Source organism: Myodes glareolus, chromosome 8 (assembly GCF_982192425.1).
Source record: "Myodes glareolus chromosome 8, mMyoGla1.1, whole genome shotgun sequence".
Classification (NCBI taxonomy): Eukaryota; Metazoa; Chordata; class Mammalia; order Rodentia; family Cricetidae; genus Myodes; species Myodes glareolus.
Window position 1 is genome coordinate 2314211 of NC_142033.1, and position 23164 is coordinate 2337374.

A 23164-nucleotide genomic window follows, 5' to 3' on the forward strand; every position below is an offset into this window, starting at 1 on the left:
ACATGTAGCATTTATTTATTTATTTATTTATCCTTCCTCTTTCCCTCCATCTTCCCCTTTCCTTTTTTGTTTCACTATGTAGACCTGGCTGGCCTGGAAGTCACTGTATAGATCAAGTAATTGACTCCCAGAGATCCTCCTGCCTCTGCCTCCTGAGTGCTGGAATTAAAAGCGTGACTCTAGGCCCAGATTGTTTCTTTTTGTTGTTGACCTATTTCTTAACAGAGGTGGAGGGCCAGTTTTAAGTTCTTAGGCTTGATCTAGCCCACCCCATATGAAAGTCCATACCACAGTTCATTGTGGTTAAATACATGTAGCAATTCACCATTGTAATAGTTGATTTAGGTGTCGATTGAACTGGGTCAAGGGATGTCTGCAGAGCTGGTGAATTTACTTCTGAATGGTCCTGGAGGGTGCTTAGTGCTTTGGACAGAAAACCCAGAGCTGTTCCCGTTGGTGAGAACTGTCCATTCTATCTGGATCCCATGTGGAGCAGAAGCAGAGAACAGGCAAATTTCTTTTCTCTTTTGAGGACATTCGATTTCCTCTGCTGTGGACACAAGGATGTCCAGTCCTTGGGGACCCTACGACTTACATTACGTACATCCCAGGTTTCCAAGTCTTGGCTCTTGGACCGGAAGTTACGTGATGGCCACTGCTGGCTTTCCAGCTACAGGTCCGAAAACTTCTCAGCTTCTACAATCTCGTGAGCCAGTTCCATGGTAAATCTCCTTTTATGGAGATAGTCCTCGACATAAGATGCCCTTCACAAGTTGAAAATGTATTTAACACCCTGAATGTCCGAACTTAGCCACACAGAAACCCTGGAATGCCAATTGTTTGTTCGTGTGATCCTGAGGACCGTGGGGAGTATGGCTACCCATTGTAGCCCAGCATTGGGAAAGAGTATTATACCACAAATCACCAGCTTGGGGAAAGATCAGAATTCTAGACAGGAGCTGGCTGTGGTGTTTTATCTTTGTAATCCCAGTTACTCCAGAGACTGAGGCTTGAGACTCTCCAGTTTGAAAACATTCTGAGTGCAGTTTGAGGCCACCCTGGTCAATATATTAAGACCCTATTTCAAAAGAAAAAGAAAAGCAAAGAAAGAGAAGAAAGAGAAGAAGATCCTCCCAGTGTGGTTTCTATCACAGTCCTGTGACTGGGGTCTTATCTGTGAGGTGTTTGTTTCTCTGGAGAACCCTGCTTAATACAGGCATCCTAGCCATTCTGAAGAATGCAGTTCAGTAATGTTTGTGTATTTGCAGTGTTGTGCAACTAGGGTGATCATCAAAAAGAACCCATGCCAGTAACTCTTCATTCCTCTAATCCCCAGAGTCGGCAGCTTCCAATCTGGTTTCTATTTTCATGATTCTCTGGTTCTGGGCATTTGTTAAATGTAAACATGCCGTTCTGTAGCGTTTTCTGTCTGGTGTCTTTTTCTTTGCATCCACCTCTGTGGCTCAGCCATGCTATATCCCAGGCCAAGGCATCTTCTCTTCTCTTGTTGTGATGAAATAATAGTTCATAGTTGCATGGACAATGCCATATTTTAATTATTTTAAATCACATTTTAAAAAGGAAAATTTCCCAATATGAACCTAACCTCTTTTTTTCTATCTGAAGATCACACACAGAATTTGAGTTGCTTCTGCAAAATTCTGCTAACTGTGGTTAAATTTATAATCAAGGTCTAAATGTTTGCAATGCAACACATACTCCTATTTCTACTTTTCCTGTTTGGGCTCTAATTTCTGCTTATTAGTGGTATTTTCAAAGCATTAATTAGAAGCAGAATTACATATTAGTTCTACTGAAGATTAGAAGGTTGGCCACTGTTGAAGTGCACTCTTAGAATCTAGCTGAATTATAAAATGGCTTAAGGAGTACAATCCTGGCATTTCTGGGACCTTCTAGTTTTTGATAATATGTGAAAATCCATAGAGACACAATACAGAACAGTTAGCTCACACTTTATCTGTTTGTTTGGGAAACCAAACCTTTGTAATAGTTCAAAATCTGTACCTAGGCACCCAGTGTTAGCGTCTTGGGCAAATATTCAAATCCCCCACATTTATCACATTGGGTAGTCTGAAGGCATCGCCAGCTCATTTTATAAAGCACACATTGTTTAAAATACCAGAGCGGTATCTAGTACCTTGTATCCAAAGTTAAAAAATATTTAAAAGTCAAAGTACTTAAAATTTATTTTGTAGTTAGGGAGATAGCAAGAGAAAAAGGAGCTTGTTTTAAATATGAAACTTTGGCACTATGTGTAGAAATAAAAGTTTGAACATAGTGTTGCCAAATGTTAAATAGAACCTTCCATTTTCCATTTTCAAATATAGAAAAAATATTTTAATTATTTGCTTGAAAGGTAATTGATATCTTCTCATTTTCTGTTACACAATCACATTCACAAATTCTCAGGATTATGAACTATAGAGAGGGTTTAAATTGGTCAACTACACACATAGATTTGACAGGTTTTCTGTGTTTTTGTTGCTCAGAAATGGATGTCTTATTTCAGTTATTTAACTTGAAAATCAAATGGTTTGTGTTCATTTTACAAATTTTATTCTGTAGTTGAGGTCTCTCCTAACCCCTGCCATATCCCTTACTTCAGATTTACCTGTAAATAAATGTCCATGGAGTCGCTGTTAGCTTCCTGTGGTGAGTCTTGTGCCTATTCTTTTTATTTTCTCTTTTTTTCCAGTCATTCGCAAATGCTGAGAGAAGATTGTGTGTGTGTGTGTGTGTGTGTGTGTGTGTGTGTGTGTGTGTGTGTGTGCGTGCGTATGCATTCATTTGTATGTGTTGATGGGTCCTTGTGCCAGAAGAGCCATTCTGGTCTAGTCTCCATTTATTTGTTTGAGGCAGGGTCTCTTCCTGAACTTAGGGCCCATGTTTTCAGGGATCCCCAGCAGTCCTGTCTCTACCGTCCTTGGACCTGGATATGGATACAATGCTCAGGGCTCATGTGAAGGGAAACAATGAAAAGGAATGAACCCTGGTGTTTCCTGCGTACCGAATGTGCTTCCCTGTGTGTCGGGCCGTACACGGTCCAGGTGCTCTGCCTTAGGTGCCTGACTGGCTCACAGTTTGAGAGGGAACAGTCTATTCCCAATGGCCCACCTCCTCCAGCAAGGCTCTAGTTCTAGAAGGTTCTGACAGTTTACCACAGGGGAGACTATTCGGACACATGAGCCATTTCACATTCAAATCACAGCCATTCTGAATGACTTCTAAGAGGAAACTCAAGTATTGGTCAAGGAAGATTCTGTTTATCAGGAAAATGCTGCCCAGAAAGTTGAACTCCAGGTTACTCTTTCTTCCTGTCTCAGAAAAAGCCACATGACTCCGGAGCTGAAGCTCCTCCAGCACATTTCCTGAGAGCCCTCTCCTGGCTGGGTTAGATTGCCCACCCAGGCTCGGGATTGTTTCTGTTATGTTTTCAGAGGAAACCCGAACACCGAGTCCTCGAGGTTTTGCTCGGACCATGGTGAGCTTCCTAACCACTTTTAGGTCTCTGCGATGGTGCTTTAGCCCCAGAGAATCTGTGTCCCTCTGACGTCCCTGCCCGAATACCGTTATATTTCATGGTCTTGCTGTCTGTCACTGTCTCTAAGGTATCAGGCTCTGTGCCCCAAAGAATCCGATGTCACTCTCTGAAGTCACTGCCTGAATACCGCTGTATTTTGTGGTCTTACTATCATTGACTCCAGTATCAGGCAATGTGGGAGCTAGGCACCTGCAAATCAGCTTCTAATGACCACACCAGTGGTTCCGTTTGTGTGATTCTATTCTGTGTAGTCAAGACACACGGGCTGCTAGGAGACTCTGTTGCTGAAGACGTAAACATGCCAAGATACACATTTACTAGACAGATTAATAGAAAAAACATTTCTTGCCTATTTTCAAGTATGAATTGAAGCACATTCACATGGCACATGGTTATAAAGAGCATGGTCGTACGTCCGTGTGAAGAGCATGGCTGTACATCTGTGTGAAGAGCATGGCTGTACATCTGTGTGAAGAGCATGGCTGTACATCTGTGTGAAGAGCATGGTCATACATCCGTGTGAAGAGCATGGTTGTACGTCCGTGTGAAGAGCATGGTTATATGTTTGTGTGAAGAGCATGGTTGTACGTCTGTGTTGGTCACAACCCAGGTTAAACCGAGTATGTTCATGAACTGTGTCAGGAAGTATTAAACAGAGGCACACAAATGGGCTTTCCACTTCTGTCAGTGTTCAGATACCAAGCTCCTTTGGTTTCCTTAAACTTCATTTCTCGCTGTTTTAATGTTTGGTGCAAAACAGGTCCTGTGTCTCTGAAAGGCAGTGGGACATAAAAAAAAAAAAGAAAGAAAGAAAGAAAGAAAGAAAGAAAGAAAGAAAGAAAGAAAGAAAGACAACCGCTTTATCTTTGTTGTCTAGCCGTAAAGAACACATACACATCAGAGATATTTTGTGTGTCTTACATATCTTATGTAATTGTGAAAGATAAGCTTTTCATTAATCTTTAGATTTTTATTTCTAATTAAAGCATTACGTGACACACACACACACACAGTTGTGTGTGCTAAATATTTACATCCAACATACTGTGTACATTTAGTTTTGCTTGTATGTATATGTTTTTATGGCTGGCCACTTGGTACTGGATAACCAATTAGGGAACTCACCCTGGGAGACGATTCTCCACCTCTCAGAAGTCATTATTTATAGCTCTTCATCTAGGGGTGGGACCCCACCAAAATTCCTCCATTCATGTCGGGATGCCCACTGGTGGTATCATTCTTCAGGGCTTGCTTAGGCAGCCATATTGTAGAAGTTTCACGGGTGTTGGTTCCCTGTGACGTCTAGAAGGCACGATCACACAGCTCACAGCGCAGGCTTCCTGATCCTATGCCTCCTGCAGTCCTCTCTGCCCCGTTCCCTGAGCCTTGGCTGCAGGATTTGTACTGAAGGTGTATTGCTCGGGCTGGGTCTCCCATGGACGTTTGCCTCAAGATTGGCCAGCTGTGGTTCCAGTGCTTGTTTTGGTAGCTGGGATCTGTTTGTTTTTCTTGACCCTGTTTTAAAGTTCAGGTTGTACTTGATAGTGAAATGTTCCTTTGATGAGGTGTCTCCCCTCTTCTGGCCAGAAAATCAAGACAATATGACCTCATGACCATTATTGGAGTCACATTTCATTAATTTTATCGATGAAACTTATTTATGGTTCCTTGTGTCCGTTTTTGTTTTTGTTTTTGTTTTTTTTTTTATCCTTTTTGATCTCTTCCTAGTTGTCCGGCCTTGCACTAGGCACAAGGCTGCAGAACTGAGCAGGAGCCTGTTTTTGCCCTTGAACGGTTTACTCTGAGGGTTTCGCAGTGTGACAGAGGAGACCAACACTGCGGTGTCTTGTGGAACTTTCCGGCTCTTCCTGAGGATAGGGAATCTGGGAACATGGCTGTCGTGTACTTTAAGCCAGAAGCCTTTATGACCTTGATAATATATCCGTGACGTAGTACACTGTCTACACAGCCTATGCTTCGTGTCGAAGGACAACAGAAAAAGAACCCTTGGGTTTGCTGTGGCCGGCGGCCTGCTGAGGGCCCCAGGTGTGTTCTAGCAACAGAACACACACCAAGACTCTCCCCTTTCTCTGCCCCTTTCCCTGAGGCAGCTGAACCACAGGCTTCTCGGGGAAGGGAGGTCCAGGGTCCCTGGAATCCCTGTGTGAAGCTCCCAGGACCCCTTCAGAGGGTCATGACCTATAGTTTCATAAATACTGTTCTGTTTATGTGCGAACTTGCCCCTCACCCCCAACCCAAATTTAGTTCCTAGTATTTTTCCAGGGCATTCAAAATACAGAGCAAAAAAGACAGACTTATTTCTGCATCAAAATGCAGACTTTTGGGTTTTTTCCCCCTCTTTTGTGTTGCTATATTAGATTATTTTAAGAAGCCCCCAGGGAATCCAGAATCATGTCATTGTTGGGGGGAGGGGGATAGTTTGGAAATTCACTCTGTTCTCTCAGCTCAGTGGCTGCAGGATGGAAGGGCAGGGAGGAAGCTTGATGTCATCTCCGTTCAGTGTGAAGGCCTTGGGGCTTCTCTAGAGGGGGAGGATGGTCCTACAGTTCCCTGGGTAGGGTGGGGACTCTCAGAGGTCTGGATACCTTGGATTCAGTACCAACTAACCGTTCTAATTCAGAATCATATAAAAATTTCTAAGGGACATTTTTGGGGGTTTTATTTTACAAAACTCTAATACCCTTCCGAGAATGTTTTAAGGGGTCTTTTTATATTAATTCCCAAATGGTGGAAGACAAGCCCAGTGGTTACAATGTCAGCTGTCAGAATTCCTCAGGCTGGAAGACCCTTTAAAGCACTCAGCGTTGATTAGCCAAATACAGTTTCCTTTCCCACAACCAGGTACATATTTCAGAACCATTGGGGTGGGGGTCACAGTTGAGTTCCTGAAAGTATTTTTGCCCAAGTATAAGAAAAATCTGAATTCAGCCAGGGGGCCCTCCATGTATTCAGTCATCTATATATCTCTATATCTCTGTGTAACATCCGGGTGCCCGGAAGGGGACAGTCAAGGTGTCCCAGTCCCTGACCCCACTGCCTCCTCCCCTCTGCAGAGGGGACAGGTGAGGGGCATGTAGAATGCCTCCTGCGTTTCCAACTCTTGGTTAGGGCACTGCTGGGGTTCTTTTCTTATCTGTAGTGTAAACTGATTGTTGAATCATCCATTTCGGAACAGTCTCCCGGGGACGAGTTTTCAACGACTTCATTGCTTTGTGGGTCCACGTAGGGCAGACGGCTGGCCTAAGATTTAGAAATGTTGGAAGAAAATCTCAGTGACCTGTTAGCAAAACGTCAATTGTTAGACTCACATATCAGTTGCTGTGTGAGTTTTGTTTTGTTTGTTTTAACAAACCCAAGGAGTTGCGAGGTGGGGTCTTACTAATAAGAAATCTTTTGAAATCTCTATGATAGGAATGTCTTGCTTATAGACTATGAATTCCAGGAAATTCAAAACAATTTTTCTATGGCATCTTTCCATAAAGAGTAAGTTTCTTCTTCTACCTGTAAGCACACAGTTCATTTTCAGAGTGACTTGCAGGATTTGCGAAAAGTACATTGCTTTTTCTTATCAAGTGTAATATTTAGAAAATGGAGAAGCCAGCTGGGCATGGTGTCACATGCCAGAAATCTCAGATATCTCAGGAGACTGAGGCAGGAGGATTGTTGTGTGTGAGGTCAAGACCAGCCTGGGCTACACAGTTTGACCCTCCTCCCTACCTGAAGGAAAAAGGGAAGGTGGGAAGGAAGGAAAGAAAAGAGAATAGAGACAGCTTTTCCACCTCAAGAGTCAGAGAACGCCATCCCTGTCCTTGTCTGGCAGTGTATGGATCAGGGTGCCTCTCCCGACCAGGAGGCAAGAAATGCGCCTTCCCCTCAGAGGCTCCCTGAAGCTGTGCAGGGTCCCGAGGATGCTCTCAGCTCTGTGTGAGTCGCTTTATAAAACCACGTCTGGAATGTTTGCACGCAGATAGCCTCAGTGCAGGCCGGTGCTACAGAGCTGATTAGGCCAGCTGGCATCTCTCCTTGTGGAGGAGCAGTGAGGTGTGACACAGGTGTGGCAGACCAGATTTATTTGCACGTTCTCACGTCACCAGCATCATGGACCGCTCGGTGCGTGTTGACATACCTAAGTTTAGAGCAGGATCTCTGGGCTTCGTGAGGTGTGGGTAGGAAGTGAGGAGAGAACAGAAGCTCTAGATGGCCCCTGGAGTTGTTGTCTGTGAAGCTGTTCCCGGGAAGGATGACCTCTTAAAAGCAGACGTGTGCATCCTCGCTCAATGAGATGAAGCCTTTTGTCTTCAATTCCTCTGTTAGAATCTCCTGCTCTTGTACAGTGTTCTCCTTAACCTGGGTTCTAGGTGCGTTTTTCTCACATTGGTACAAAGTTTTGTGTGTGTACCTATGAAGAGTGTTCTCAAATGCTGTGTAGCTCCCAAGGGCTCTCAGACCCCGGTTATAGAATTCCTTCCCTCGGGAGGCTTCCCGCTAGTCTCCTCATCACACCACCCCTCCACTGAGTTCCCTGTTACTTTTGAAGCTCATGACACTCAGCTTTGTGCATATTTTCGTGTGTGAGTTGGATAAAGATTGAGGATAGACTCTTCAAACTACTCTTTGGATTTCTTAGAGACTGTCGCATGCCGCCTGTCCCATTTTTCAGAGGGAGATTTCTTTGTTGCAGTCTGTGTCGGCTCTTCTCTCTGACTCCCAAGGACAATCTAACTATAAAAACCTCTGCAGGGTTGGTTTGTTTCTTAATTTGGGGATGGCAGCTTAAACCTTGATCCCCCGCCTCAGCCTCCTGAGTGCTGGATTCCACGTGAATCACCACATCCGGTTTGTAATTATTGTTTCTAAGTGATAACTGATCCTAAAGGTTTTCATTCTGCCCTTTTTGTTTCTTTTTCTGTTTTTCAGTCTAGAAGAAATTAGGCAATTTAGCCATAGTTCTTTCAAATGTTTGGGCTGAGCTCTCCTCACATTCTGAGGGGATTTTATACCTTCCTGCTTTTGCTGGGTGCTGGGTGTCTGCATCCTCCCTTATGTGAGGTTTGCTCAGGTGGAGAAAGAACGGGAGAGGAAGACTTCTGAGGATTTGGTTAGCTTGAGCTCATGGAACTTTTTGTGCCTGCCAAATGACAAAAGGTGGGGGGAGTATTGAGTATTTGTATTTTCCTTTTAATTTCCCAACCATAGTGTGAATTCTTTGTTGCCAAGTGGCTTTGGGGCTTTGCCTGGGACATCTGTGCCAGAGTCAGAGAGACTCATCTTGGCCAGACATGGCCACATATTGAAGAAGGAACCGTTTCCAGGAAAACTCAGAGCTAAGCTTCTTAGAAATCTTTCCTTGATTGTCGGAGCCAGGCCTCGACACTCAGACCATCTGGGGAACTTTGGACCCGAACACACCAGTGTCTGTTTCATGCATCTTCTCATTTCATAAGCTTAAAAATATTTTTGTTCATTTGAGATGTGTATTTATTGATTTTACACATTTTGAGCAATGCTTTCGCGTCTGCCTTAGGACTGACTGCAAAACAAGGAAAGAGTCAGCAACCCTGGAGATGACAGTTGCTATTCTCTGGGCCTTGGTGGTTCTCAGTGAGCTACAGGCACACCCTACACAACCACTTACCGTTAGCCAGCGTCCGCGAAGCTCTGTAGTTCTCTGGTGCAGAAGCCGGGCCTCCCGCCCTCCCTCTTAATAGCATGCTCTCCCTGTCGCATGCACCTCTGTGTTCAGGCAGGGCTGCAGTCTGGACATCTGCCTCTGCTCCGCTTTGACGGTATCTCTTGTGTCTGGCTGCTATCGATCTGTTTATTTCTAGATGACGACGGTGACTCCAGAGTGTGCTATGTGTCTGAACAACCAAGGAACACATTAGTTTTCTGGGGCTGTTGCTGACATCACAGTTCATTTAGTACTTTGATTTGATTCTGTGCTCGCTCCAAGTCTAAAAATGGTCCTGTGTGCAGAAATAGCTCCTGATAGTTTGAGAATTGCTGCTTGAGATTTGTATTTTGCTGCAAATTAACTAGCTAAAACCCCTTTGAACGTAGCGGTTTCTTCAGTCTCTTTTTCGATCTTTTGGGTTACCTATACATTTACAGAGTGGCTACAGGGAATCAGTAGTGTTGTTGCCTGCAACATACTGATATCAATACTCGATTCAAGATGTGTCTTTTTGCGTAGTCTGTTTGGAAATTAAGATGGACACATTTGGTAGTTAGCGAGCAAATGCTATTGTATGTGTGTGTGCAAACTCTCTGTAGACTCATATGCCTTGTGGCATCAGAAAATGGAGAATTAAAAGATCCTGCCGGCATTTAGAAGGTGCTTGCTATAAGCTAAAGCATGGGTTTTGAAAAGTAAGAAAAGTGTGGTGCTTTATTTATCTATAACTTGGGCACTCTAGTAAATGAAATTGGTTCTCGATTGTCTCTTACCAAAGAAGGCAGAGATCAAAGTGGGCCAGCAGCCATAGCGAAAGTCCAAACAGTTGAGTTTCTATGCTCTACTCTGGGGATTGTACAAACTCAGATGTGTGCAGGGGCCATTTGAGGCCAGACGAGGGCTGGAGCCTCTGGGGCTGCAGGTACAGATGGTTGAGAGCCACCACTCAGGGTGCTGGGGACCAAACTCGGGTTCTCGATGAGAGCAGTAAGCACTCCTAACCATCTCTAGCGCCTCTTCTCTTTTCCGCAGAGGCTGTATATCATCACTGTTTATCCCGTCTGATCGCTGGGGTTCATGGCTTTGGAAATCCCCGTTGTGCTGGTAGCTAGAGTGGGGAGGGCAGCTGCCCTTGGCAGCTGCTCTCTTGGCTTTCAGCAGTTTTCTTTGGCAGAGCCTACCTAACTTTGTACCGGTTGGAGGAAGTCACCTGGAAGAGAAGAAGGTCCTTTCTGTCTGGGCCCAAGGGAAAAACCCACTGTAGAGGGTTCTGTTCTCTAATCCCAGCTTAGTGTTCTGAGTTGAAGGGTGAGGAATCCCTGAGGAAAGGTCATTTTTATTCCCATGCTACCAGTTTGGGGTACAAGAGAGTGTTCTGCGTTCTTTGTTTCATTCTTAGTGGGTGAGCCATGTTTTAGTCCAGATGACTGGGACTAACTAGGTGACGTAGCCGCTAGGTAGTAAAACAATTGCCGGGCATGGGCAGCATTTAGCTTAACCACGTATGGCATCATATACATTGATCTGGAGCTGCCTATGATGCTCTTGGCCATGAGCCGTGAAGTGTCTAGGTACTGCCTAGGTGCTGGAATCGGCACTGAGCTCTCTCCTTGCTTCCTTGGTCTCTAGGTTACGCTGCATCTGAGACCCATCTCCTCAGTGCACATTCACTACAAGCCTGTTGTGTTCCTGCTCAACTCCCCACAGCCCCTGGTCTGGCATCTGAAGACAGAGAGACTGGCCAACGGCGTTCCCAGACTTTTCTTGGTAAGTATTCAACACCTTCCCCTGAAATGCTCCTAGTGCAAGTTTATAATGACTCTCAATTTTTGCAAGACATTTTGTTTCTGGAGGCAATATTTTGCTACGTACCCAAGCCTAACTTCCCTCGGTCCTTCTCAGTGTCCCGAACGCAGCTGGGATTATAGTTTTGTATAGTGTGCCAGTTTGTAAAGCATTTTGAAAAAAAAAAATCCTTTCCATTAAAATGATACCAAAGGAGGTTGTGCTGGATGGCATAGTTAAGAATCCACAGAGAGTAGATGCAGCTCGTGTTATGTGGAGACAGAGTCGGGTGTCGTTTGCACGGTGGTGCAGGACCTGCTGCCATACTCTCTGTGGCCTGAGTCCTGGTGTTCCCTTCCGCCTCGTGGCATTAAGAGCACTGTCAGAGCTGTAAATAGCCTCTGCTGTGTGGTCTCTGACCACAAAATAAATACACACGAGCCCGTTTCTGTTTGTATATAACTCGGGCCTCATTCCTGATACGAGAGACTGTTGACAAAGTGATACAGTGAGCTCCAAGCATGAAATAATTTGTATTTTATTTTTTTAAAAAAAGCTGGAGCCCAGCTCTTTGTAGACTGCTCCAAATATTACCTACTATTTGTAAATCATGTCCCTTGGAGTTTGCCAGAACGTTCGACTTTGCTAGTTGTGGAGAAATGGATGGGTTGTTGGGTTGAGATGCTTGTCGTGTGATATCATGTCTGATGAGCACTGGCGTTGCAGCTCGGCGGGGATCCCTCTCAGTGTTGTGAGGGCTTCACGCTGTCCTCGTGACAGAGCCCCAGGCCCCCCAGATCTCACCTGTAAGCAGCGACTCCGTTAGCAGGTTCCTTTCGCCCAGTGAATTGATGTTGCCTCTCTAGTGACTTTAGTACAGTTTGGAGTTTACTGTCACTTGCATTTATTTTAAAGGCATTTTGAACCACTCAAAGGTATCTGCTGAATGAGATGAGGATTCACGTAGCTGGAAGTTGAATAAATATGTAAAGTAGGAAAGATAGGGCAGCCCTTATGTGTGAAAATCTAATTATTAAATACACGTGGGGGAAATGATGGAGTTGGAGCTGCTGTTTTGTAACCATCACAGTGAGAGCTGATCAGACAAGAATCTCCAACAGATGTTAGGCCCAGTTACTGGAAGAGGAGGGGTTTGGAGGGGCTGAATATTCAGATACTCTCAAAATACTTTTCCCACAAATTATTTATTAAGAAGAGAAGAAAAATTGTAACTATAGACCGTGGGGAATCATCGGGAGTGCTTCAGGCAAGTGATCAGAATTAATGACACCAGCATGGGGCAGACAGACAATGTGTCTATAAATGAGTAAGAACAAACATCCCTTGCATCTTAGTCAGGGTTTCTATTGCTGTGATGAAGCCACCACAACCAAAGCAACTCGGGAGGAAAGGGTTCTTCTGGTTTACCCTTCCACATCAATGCTCATCACCAAAGGATGCAAATAGGGCAGGAACCTGGAGGCAGGAGCTGATGCCGAGGCCATGGAGGGTGCTGCTGACTGGCTTGCTCAGCCTGCTTTCTTCTAGAACCCAGGATCAACAGCCTGGAGAGAGCATCACCTAAAGTGAACTGGGCCCTCCCCCGTCAACTACTGCTTAGGTAAATGCCCTACAGCTCGATCCTGTGGAACATTTTCTCAATTGTGGTTCCCTCCTTTCTAGATAACTCTAGATGGAGTCCAGTTGACATGAAATCAGCCAGCAGACCTTATGTAGCAATATTGCCAGAACTGTGTGTAGGCTGGATCTAATCCTGATGAAAGATCGGACAGAACAAAATAAAGCAACATCCTATAGAACCATCCAGTTCTCTAAAAAGTGAGCCTTCCAGGGCTGGAGCGATGGCTCTGAGATTGAGAACACTGTCTCCTGTTCATTTCTCAGTACCCACATGGTGGCTCTCAGCCACCTCCTGGAGGCAGGATCGCCATTTCAGGCTGAGGTCAGGGTAAGAGCCAAGTGGCTGACTGCTTTGCTTTTCAGATCTCCAGGTTGAACCCCAATTTCTCTCTCTGAGTTTTCTTAACCGTGCATCAACTGTGTATACTTTGTAGACCAGTATTGTCTTGAACTCACAGAGATCTGATGTTCTCTGCCACCTGAGTACTGAGATTAAAGGCATGCACCACCATGCCTGGCAACTTTTTTTTTAAAGACTTAAAAATCTTGCTATTTTACATGTAAAAGACTAGCAAAATGATAATTAGTGGCCATTATTATTATTACTTTGAGTTAATGCTCAGTGCCATTCAGGAATTGCACCAAGGGCTCTAATACTTTATCTCATTTTTTTTTTCTCACAGTAACCCCAAGGGTATCTCCTTTTTATAGGTGACTTAGAGGCTTAACAGCACTAGGCTAATTTCTGGCAGGGTTTGGATTTAAGCCTAAGCTAGGACCCACTCTGCAGCACATATGCTGAATTGCCACCTTCATACGTAGTTGTGCCGGCCTTCTGTAATTAAACCTACTTGTGACAGTAAGACACAAGGTTCTCATAAAGCCATACACATTTACTCTGTATACTGTAGTCCAATGCTACAGAAACTACCTATGCACAGCTGTTTAATTAAATCTAAGCTGAGGTTGATGGCGCAGGCCTGTAATCCCAGCTGCTCTGGAGGCTGAGGCAGGAGAATCACAAAGACTGTGAGCTGTTTAGTAAAGTCGAAGCTGGCGTTGGCAACATAGGCCCTCTCTCAAAAAGTGGAAAGGGAGCCATCGATTGGGTGGAGCATTGACATAGCATTCACAAGGCCCTGCGTTCAAGTCCCAGAACCTAAATAAATTTTAAGATCCAATTCTTGCGCTGCATACCCGGCCCTTGGGATACCATCGTGGTAGCCAGGATAGCGGCAGATGTGATGAGCAGAGACTCCCCCCGGACAGCGGTGGTCCAGGTGGTAATTAGAAAGATTCATCTCTGCAAACCTGACTTTTCCCAGCTATAATTTAGGAATAATGACAGCCTTGTGCTTAGAAGCAAGCATTATCTTGACGTGAGGAAATTGTGTTTAAAATGTTACGAGCATTGTCCACCACTGCTGAGTTCACGTGCATTTGCTGTTTCTGCTGCCATTATCAGAGCAATGAGTGCTTGGGAAGGGTGTGAAATTAGCACTGGTGACTGTAAAGTAACAGTTGGATGGCTCCAGAGTTACAGTTCCCACTTCTCTGGGCTGTGGGTTCCACACACACTGTAGTCTGCTCACTGCTGCTGGAGTCCTCCACTCTGTGGGATTTGGAGGGAACCAGCTTTGTTATTATTTGTTCCCTCTGTGAACTCGAAGAGCTCCGTCTTGACTATTAGTTGGAAATGCACTAATGAAGAAGATAATTTCAGTATACAACTTAACATCAGCCTTATTTGGAGTTAATTCCATGTAAGGACATCGCAGAGGGACACTGGAGAGGAAGCTATGGAGAAGTGACTAACTGAAATCCCCGGACACCCAAGCTTGGCTTCCTTTGGCCTTCTCTGTCTGCTCGTTCTCCATGGCCTGGGTCGTCAGCAAGACATCGGTTTCTCAGCCAGATCAGGGCAGCACAGGTTTGAGATGGCTCGCAGGTGGGAAACTCCCCCTCCCCAAGGCCTATGATGGATTAGTGTCCCTCATCCATGTCACAGCCTTTGTGAGGATAGAGAACCAAGAGCATGTTCAGTTTGTCCATCCCTGAAGTGTTTCTCCAAGCATGTCAGTAGCCCAGAGGCTTCGTAGGAGCTAAGCCCTGAGATTACTCAGTGAGCTTAGAACTGTCTTGGAGAAAGGCTGGTGGACCCTCAGTCCAACATAGATACATGTGTTCTCATGCCCTTGTGACATGTAACAGTAAAGGGGTCACATGACTGTCTCCAGGCTGTCTTTTCTGTTACAGTTATAATTCTTTAGTGGTTGTTAATTTTTCTTATGCAGGATGGTGAGAAAAGTTTGGATAATGGCATCTGCCAGCGAATTTAAATCAATAAGCCTTGGTTGTTTTAACTGCCTACAGCATGTGTAAAGACTTGTGTTACTCAGAATGTCTCATTTGCTGATTTCTGCAATATAAAATGTGTTTTGTTTTTCTGTTATTATTACACTATCTGATAGAGACATCTGCTTTTTGTCAATTCATCATTCCTAATCCCATAGCACAAGCAAGAAGTGTGTCAGGCACCAGAGGGATGGGGTGGGGAGAATTTAGTTTTCTTTGCAAATGCAGTTGCTTTGTCCAGATTACCAAGCAGCTAGGGATGGATGACGTGTTTCAAAGTGCGCCTCAAGTCACATACAGGCACATGTGTGACAAAGTTGTCAGAGCTTTACAATATTTTCTGGGCGGTCCAGAGACTATTCAGTAGATCTGGATTGTCCCTGGGTACAATCAGAAAGAACAATAATCCTGCCACAGGGGTAGCTAGCTTAGTGGTAGAACACTTGCCTCATATGCATAAGCAATGAGCTCCATTCCCAGCACTGCATGTCACTGGGTGCAGTGGCCCGTGCTGTTGTCCCAGCACTCAGGGAGATAGAAGCCGGAGGGTCAGAAGGTAAGGGCACCTGGTCTTCATGAGACCCTGTCTCTAAAGCATGTGCGTGTGCGTGCTATAATTCGAATGAACATTTCTCCAAGGACGAGATACAAATGACCAAGGAAAGCTCATAAGATGTTGAGTGTTACTGAATATCAGGGAAAATCCACCAACCACAGCACTGACCACCTCAGAGACAAAACAGACAGAAAGCAACAAGTGTTGTCAGGGTGTCGAGAAATTGAAAGATTCGCACATGCTGGGCGGAAAACAACATGGTTTTTTTATATAGTCACTCGGGGTCCCTGCCCACAAATATCCAGAGCAGAGTTATTTGTATCCCATACTGCATCATGAATGGACCTTGAAAACATGCTCAATGTCACAGAATTGCAGATCGTGTGATTCTCTTTGTTTAAGATGGCCAGACAATCTGTAGAGACTGGGAGTCATGGCCAGGCCCGTGGGGAAGTGTGTGGGAACTCACAATGGTGTAAGATCCCTTAGAACACATTGTAGAGGAATTGTGTAGTGGTTGAGTATACCACACTTTTTGAGAATATACTGCATTGGCCGGGCAGGGGTGACGCACGCTCTTCATCCCAGCACTGGGGAGGCAGAGGCAGGTGAACTTGAGTTTGAAGTCAGCCTGGTCTACAGAGCAACTTCCAGGATGGCCAGGGCTACACAGAGAAACCCTGTCTCGAAACATCTGCCCCCCCCACCAGTTTAAAAAAAAAGATGATTCTGATATATCATTTAAAGTCATTAGAAAACAAAGCAACAAACAACAAACAAGCCTGCTACAGTATTCTTTGAAAAGGTCAGTGTAAGAGCTGGGCGTATAGTTGTGTGTGAGTGCAGGACCCTGGGTTCCAGTCCAAGCACAGCCAAACTGACAAGTTTAAACCACACAAAAATCAGTGGTCAGAGTTCAGGCAGTACTGGGAGCTGCCTTCAGGCACTCTTTTGTACAAGTTCCTCACTGAATTGATCCCCAGAACCCAACAAAAGGTGGACAGCAAGAGCTAACACCACAGAGCTGTCCTCTGACCCCCAAATCTGTGCCCTGCCCCACTGAAAATTATTATTTGTTATTATATATCATTATTGTGCTATTATATTAAATGTATACAAATATTGTATACATATCATTATAATTTCTATGGTTAGGGTCATTTTAAGTCTTGCTTTGTATTCCAAGCCTGAGCTCTGTTTCCCCTTCAGACTTAAAGTCTAACACAAGCAGAAACTTCCAAGACTGAGAGCCTGGTGGCGTGGTGTGGTGGCACACGCCTTCACTCTCCGTGCTTGGGAGACAGAAGCAAGAAGATCCAGAGTTCAAGGGCAGCTCGCTACATAGTGAGGTCCTGTCTTTATGTGCATACATACAGATATACGTATGTATGTGTGTATACATATATCTGTATGTATATGCTTGTGTATGCATATATATGTATGTGTATGCATATATATGTATGTATACATATATCTTTATGTGTGTATATATATCTGTATGTATATATGTAGATACATATATATGTATGTATATGTACACACACACAGACCCTAATGATCAACTCTTAGCAACACGAAATGCCTGGTCTAGAGGCCACATCTAGACCATTTTAGAGTTAGCTGCTGTACGCGCTAGTTATAGCGGGAAATGGGGATATCCAAGATTAGCAAAGTCTCAAGAAGAGCAGCGTCTTCCAGTGTTACACTCTCTTGGGATTACTGTCCTGTGATTCCTTTTTTCCCAGCCATTTATCATTAAAATCAGGAAAGAAAAATGCGGATATCTTTGGCAGCCAGATGGAGAGTGGGAGGGTCCATGCTGGTCTCACAGTACGGTGGCCGGAGTCTGGCATATGAAACTGCAGGCTTCCAGTTAACGTCAAATTTCAGACAAACGCTGAATAGTTTGCTTAAGTATGCCTCTGCAGTATCTTGGACATAATTATACCAACAAAAGTGATCTATTCTGGAAATTCAAGTTTAATTTGGTGTCCTATATCTTTTTTCCTGGTAACCTGGGTTTTTGCAGTTTGTTTAATCTCCTCAGCATGGGTGCTAGCCCTGGCCCCACCGCTAACTAACAACACATCCCTGTACATGGCGGTGAGGTACGCGGGCCTCAGTTCCCACCTAAGATGAAGGGTTTGGATTCTACTGCGTTCCGAAGTTCCTCCCAGTTTCAACTCTGATGCTTTGATAATGTGGCCGCTAGATACTATATCCTAATTTAATTGGAAACAGGAACTAGCAATATGAATCCTGCCCTCCTCAGCAAATCCAAGTAAATATCAAGGCATGGCAGTTGGAATAGGCAAGGGAAAACGAACTTTATTCTTTGGCTTTGGATTAAAAACAAATCAAAACGTAATCCTAATGAAAAATGTAAATTAATACCAGGAACACACTGAATATTTTAGAAACAGCTCTCCAAGTTCAAAGAAGGGGGAAGGGTGGTTAAAAAAATTTCCTGTTGCCCAAATCTGGTTTATTCCTTTTACTTAAACCAGAGGGGGTGGGGAGGCCAAGTCTTTTGGGTCCCTGCCACCCAACTACAGGCCCTTTCCTGGTCCACACTGCAGTTTGGGTGCCTGACAAGACTCCGTGCAAACAAGTGCTGTTTGTTTCCCTGTGCCTAGTATTTCACTGGAAATCAAAAGGCTAAATTTCCAATCAATTGTTAAACAGCCCCAGATGTGAGCTCAGGGTGGCACGGAGAGCAACCTCACACAGCGCATGCCCAGCCATTACCTCTCCACAAAGCCAAGTGATGTATAACTGTGGGTTGCCGGGCCCAGAAACGCGCAGAGAATAACTCAGATAGTCAGGCTTACATCTGGAGGAGGGGACTTAAAAACCATCAACAACAACAAAACCCCTCTGTTTTCTTATTGTATTGCATTTCAGAGTCTGGACTGAAGCAAAAAATAGAAAACACCTTTCTTACGTCCTTCTTTGGGGCCCTGCTCTCATATGGGAAAACCCACAAAATTAGCATACCTATATGATGCTTTGTGTGTGAGCCCTTCACCGACTCAGTGCCCACTTTTCTGTCTGTGCGCTTAGGTTGAATGACCCTTGGAGAATTCGGGGAGTGTCGTGTGAGTCGCCTGCCTTCAGGGAGCTTTCTGCTGTGTTGCAGAGCTAGCTAGAAAATGGGGTGATGAGGATCAGTATAAAAATGCACCCTCTTTTAGATCCAGAAGGTGGAGAAAATGAGGTCTGTCCTCTTGCCTGTGCAGCTGAGGTAGCAGCCTCTTTGAGGCAGATGCCAGGGAACAGCATGTGGGCAGAAGGGTTGAGGAGTAAACAGAGGCCGCTTCCCTCGCAGCCAGAGGTGTCACCCCTGTATCCTAGGGGGTCTGACTATACCATTTTGGCTTTCCCAGTGAGGTCTTTCCCCAAATAAATTCTCCTTTGAAGACAGATTAAATAAACCGCTTCCAGATTGGCGGTGGTTCTTTTTGGTATCTGGTGGAATGAGTCATTGTGTCCCGAGGAGGTTCCAAGTGGCTGTGTACCGTGCATTACTTTTCAAGAGGCTGCTTATCTGTTGGTTTTGTGGCTTGTCCCTAAGAGTCTTAATTATATAGGGCTTGATCCTTTCATGAACTGGGGTCAGTCAACTACCGTATTTCCTGGGAATGAGTTTCTGCCCCTTTGTGGTAAGAGAGATCTTCTTAAATGTCACTGTGGCATTTAGAGCCTTGGAGAGAGTCCAGTCTCAGCTGGTAAACCTGGTCCAGAGAAAGTTTATAGAAACCGTCCTAGGATTTATCCTAACACGCAGGGGCAACGTGGTGAACGCTGCCAGTGGATGAGTGGCCTGGGGCCCTGCTGCACCCTCTCACAGTTTTCTGAGGAAGACGTCCTCTCCAGGAGGACTCACACCAGCGTGGACTTTTCCTGGCTTTGCTCGGGGTGTTGTGTCATGTCTGTGTGTAGGCACAGCCCTAGCCCTGTGAAGGCTTTGCTTTCATTCAACAAATTGAGGTTAAAATAAACTTGAGTACACTGAAGGGAAGATTGGTTTTTCCTTGTGTCATCCAAGGAAGTTCTTGAAAGCTTTGGAATAAAGCTACTCTACTGAGCTAATGCTTCCACCCTTCCCAAGCCTTGGGGTAGTGGCTTCAAATGTTAATCTTTGGTGCTGTGGGCAGCATGATAGACAGTCTCCAGAGAGCTATATGATTAGAAAAACGAGTGTTTAGTTAAGGGAAGTTGCAGAATATTTTATTTTCATGTAATTGGAGGAGAAAAAAACAAACAGGGAGAAGAAATATCCCTGGCTCTGGAATGCTGATGTGAAAACACTCGGTCGTGCCTGGGTGCAGGCGGTGACGTTGTGGTGAGGTTCCCGTAGCTGCCTGCACAGCCCACCTCAGGGAAGGACTGCAGAATGGCCAGAGTCCTTTCTGGGTACATATTGTCCTGTTTATGTGAGATCATGTGATTTTGGATCTCTGATCCTTATCATCTGTCTGGCTTAGATCCAGATAGAAACCGTGTGTGGTCAAAGTTTGTATTCTAAACCCTGCTTTTGCCATTGGTTTCCCAAACCTGGCTCTAGATGGGTTGGCATCTTTGTTGCAGATATGAACTGCTCCCGATGCCGTGGTGGGGAGTCATCATTATGCCATTTGGATTGTGAGGGGCAGTCAAAGCCCGGGGCTCCCATGCCTGCCACCTTGGCAAGAGCCCACAGTGATGACAACCCATTTGATCTCTAGTCCCTTTATCTTCTTTTATCCTTGAGAAAGTGTTCTTCGTGTTCTGGAGTGCTGGGGCAAATAGATCAGCATTGCTTGGATGCAGGTAAAGAAATCCCTTTCTAGAAGCTTGAATAAGAAGCTTCTGTTCCGGTGAGGGACAAGCCACAGCCTGTGAGCCTCAAGGCTGATCACACAGCTCTTGCCACCTGTCTGGAGGATATACACGCATGAGTACGTGTCATGAAAACTAAACAGTGTGCGCCCGGTGCTGAATGATTCAAAGCAGCTGCATATATTACTTTATTTGGTCTCTGTGCCACGTCTGTGATGTAGGTGCTATGATCATCATCATAAAAATCTTTATTTTGCCGTAGGATGCAGCGTCTTAAAAGGTAATTTCCACGTGGGTACCATTTATCTTTATTTTAGGATGAGGAGCTAAAACAAAGAGGTTAGCGTGTGTAGACAATCAGCTCCTGGATGGTGGTTGTAACACATAAACTGGCAAGGGCTGGACTAAGGACAATAACACTCTTCAGAAGAGTGAACTGGGGCCTGACTGGGGAAAGGCACACGGCCTAATCGGAAGACATGACTATGATGCCGTCTGTAAGTCTGGTGTATAGCATGGACCCACTAATAGCTATACCACGATTGGGACTTCAGGTTAGCAAATAAAGACCTTGTTTTAACAACGTATGTTGTGAACGACTTCAGAACTGGGATATAGGCCTTGCAGTATTCCTCTTGGCCAGGGCTTTGGAAACTGTTTCTTTGACCCCTTCCCCAAGTACACTTTTCCTCTGGGCTCCTGGTTGGACTGTTTTTGGATCGGCTCCATAGGTTGCCTTGCTTAATTAGTACACATATATCCATAGCACCATTGGGACCATTTCATCATTGAGGTTAAATGTGCTCAGTTCAATTTCCTTAGCTTTGGCCGAGGAGACCATCCTGGTTGTCTGTAGAGATTGTCAATTATAAGCTAGAAAATGGGGGCATAAAAATCCAACTTGGAATTTCCCAAACGACACAAACCAGTTGTATCTGGCTTATGGCCCCTTCTCCATTGCATCTCCCCAAGGAAATGTCCTTCAGGCCCTTTATTCCCTAATCATTCGTGGGTTTGGTTGCTTAGTGGGCCAGAATATATGGCTCTATTTCTCTTGGGGCTTGTATCAGCCATTCACAGAAACTGTATCAGCCAGGGTTTCAGAGAATTAGAGCCAGCAGGGGAGATACACAAAGAGAGTTATTGCAAGGAGTCGGCTGGCCCCACTGTGGGGACATGCAAGGAGAATTGGAGATGCAGAGAGAACTTTCTGGAAGGGAGCCAGCACTCATGGGCATGAGCTAAGGCTGACCCCCACAACTGGAGCCCCTTCTTCTTCTGGGCAGCCCTCTTCTGGGCTCTTAAGGGCTTTCCACAGCCAGGGTCAGGCCAATGGCCTAGGATAGTCCCTTCCTCAAAGTCAGTCAGTTTTGGACTCTAGTCGCATGTATGATACACCTTCTCAAAAGCCTGCAGACGTGGGGGTAGCTAATGGGACTGTAGCTGTGACAAGACCCGATTTGGGTTCAGTTTGACCGTCTACGGTGAGGAAGGCATGGTCAGGAACAAGGGGCATCTGGTCATTTGCATCCACGGTCAGGAAGCAGAGAGGTGAATGCTGGCCCCACTTCCTTCCTTCTTTGATTTGGCACAGAACCCAGACCACAGATGGAGGATGAGTACTCTCACCTCAGATAAGAAGTCTAGAAAACCCCTTACAGACATGCCCAGAGGGTGTCCAGCTGCCAGCGTTAGCCTTCACGTAGCTGAGCCAAGGCTTGCGTGTAGAATGCGCCATTGGATCTGTCGTCACGCCCGACATTTGTACCACCTGAGGTGGTCTTCCAACACTCTGTTCATCATGGGTTCTAGTCAACCATTTCCAAGTCACTGGGTCTCTGGGGGCTTGTGTTTCCTCTAACTTGGTTTCTAGGCAGATAACTTGTGTCTGAAAGAGTCATCCCTGCCTGTTCCTCCCCTTCTCTTTCTGCCCACTTATCCTCAGGCAGCTGGGAAGGAGGGTGAAAGAAATAACACAGAAGGCTGGACGGGTCAGAGAGGGGCAGCGGTGCCTTAGTGAAGCTTCCCTCCAAGCATGTTCTGTCTGCCCACCCAACCTCGGCACACGGCTCAGATCTTTGCTGACCTGCGGGCAGACTCCCTCCCCAAAGGGAGATGGCCTTTCCAGGCACAGTCAGGGCCCAGTGTCCTGCATGGAGAGAGCGTGGCTTGGGGAGTCCAGCAGTTGTGATCTGTATGTGTGCTTTGCTACATCATGGGATCTGGCCCTATCATGGCTCAGAGTTCTTCTTCAGGTGTCGCACATGAAGATTCAGAGTCCACGTAGGGTCTGCTTAGCAAGAATGCAGATCAAGACTGTGTGACTGTTTCCTCCCTGTGTTCTATTGATGGGGGGCCCAGAATTGAAGGAGGTTGACTCCACCCCACGGGTACTGCCTGTTGACTGCCTGTTCCCTCCGTCTGGCTGGAAACAGGGTCTCCGTCCATCCTGCTGCCTACCAACTCTGTGACTTGGGTAGGTCCTTCGGTTTCTTTGAGTTTGTATTTCCTGTGAGACACACAGATTACCAGTGTGAACAAGGAGGACCTCTGAAAAGCCATCCTAAGATTCCATCTGCGGTCTGGCTTTTGTAAACTTTAGTTTGTACCCTTGAACTTGGCATATTAGGTGTAAATGAAAAGTCTTCCATAGTAAGAGGCTCCTAGAAGCATACATGGAGGGTAGCCGCAGCTTGAGGAGCGTGGCAAATATTAGTAACAGTGTCAGCACCAACAACACCTCCTTCGT

The 23164-nt window shown here is 45.4% G+C and overlaps 1 protein-coding gene and 1 long non-coding RNA gene across 4 annotated transcripts in view; one reads left to right on the forward strand and one right to left on the reverse strand.

Moving 5' to 3' along the window:
- The window catches only part of Tgfbr3 (transforming growth factor beta receptor 3), a 186701-nt gene that overhangs the window by 104769 nt on the left and 58768 nt on the right, over positions 1-23164 (forward strand). For all 3 annotated transcript variants that reach the window (XM_085691529.2, XM_048447105.3, XM_085691528.2), the window contains one exon: positions 10887-11024. In XM_085691529.2, coding sequence (XP_085547655.2) covers positions 10887-11024 — 138 coding nt within the window. The remainder of the gene's footprint in view (positions 1-10886; positions 11025-23164) is intronic.
- Positions 4512-9490, reverse strand: LOC125408650 (uncharacterized). The gene is made up of 2 exons (XR_007234523.3): positions 9219-9490; positions 4512-6823 (listed from the first exon to the last, which is right to left on the reverse strand). It is a non-coding gene; the product is annotated as an uncharacterized LOC125408650 (long non-coding RNA).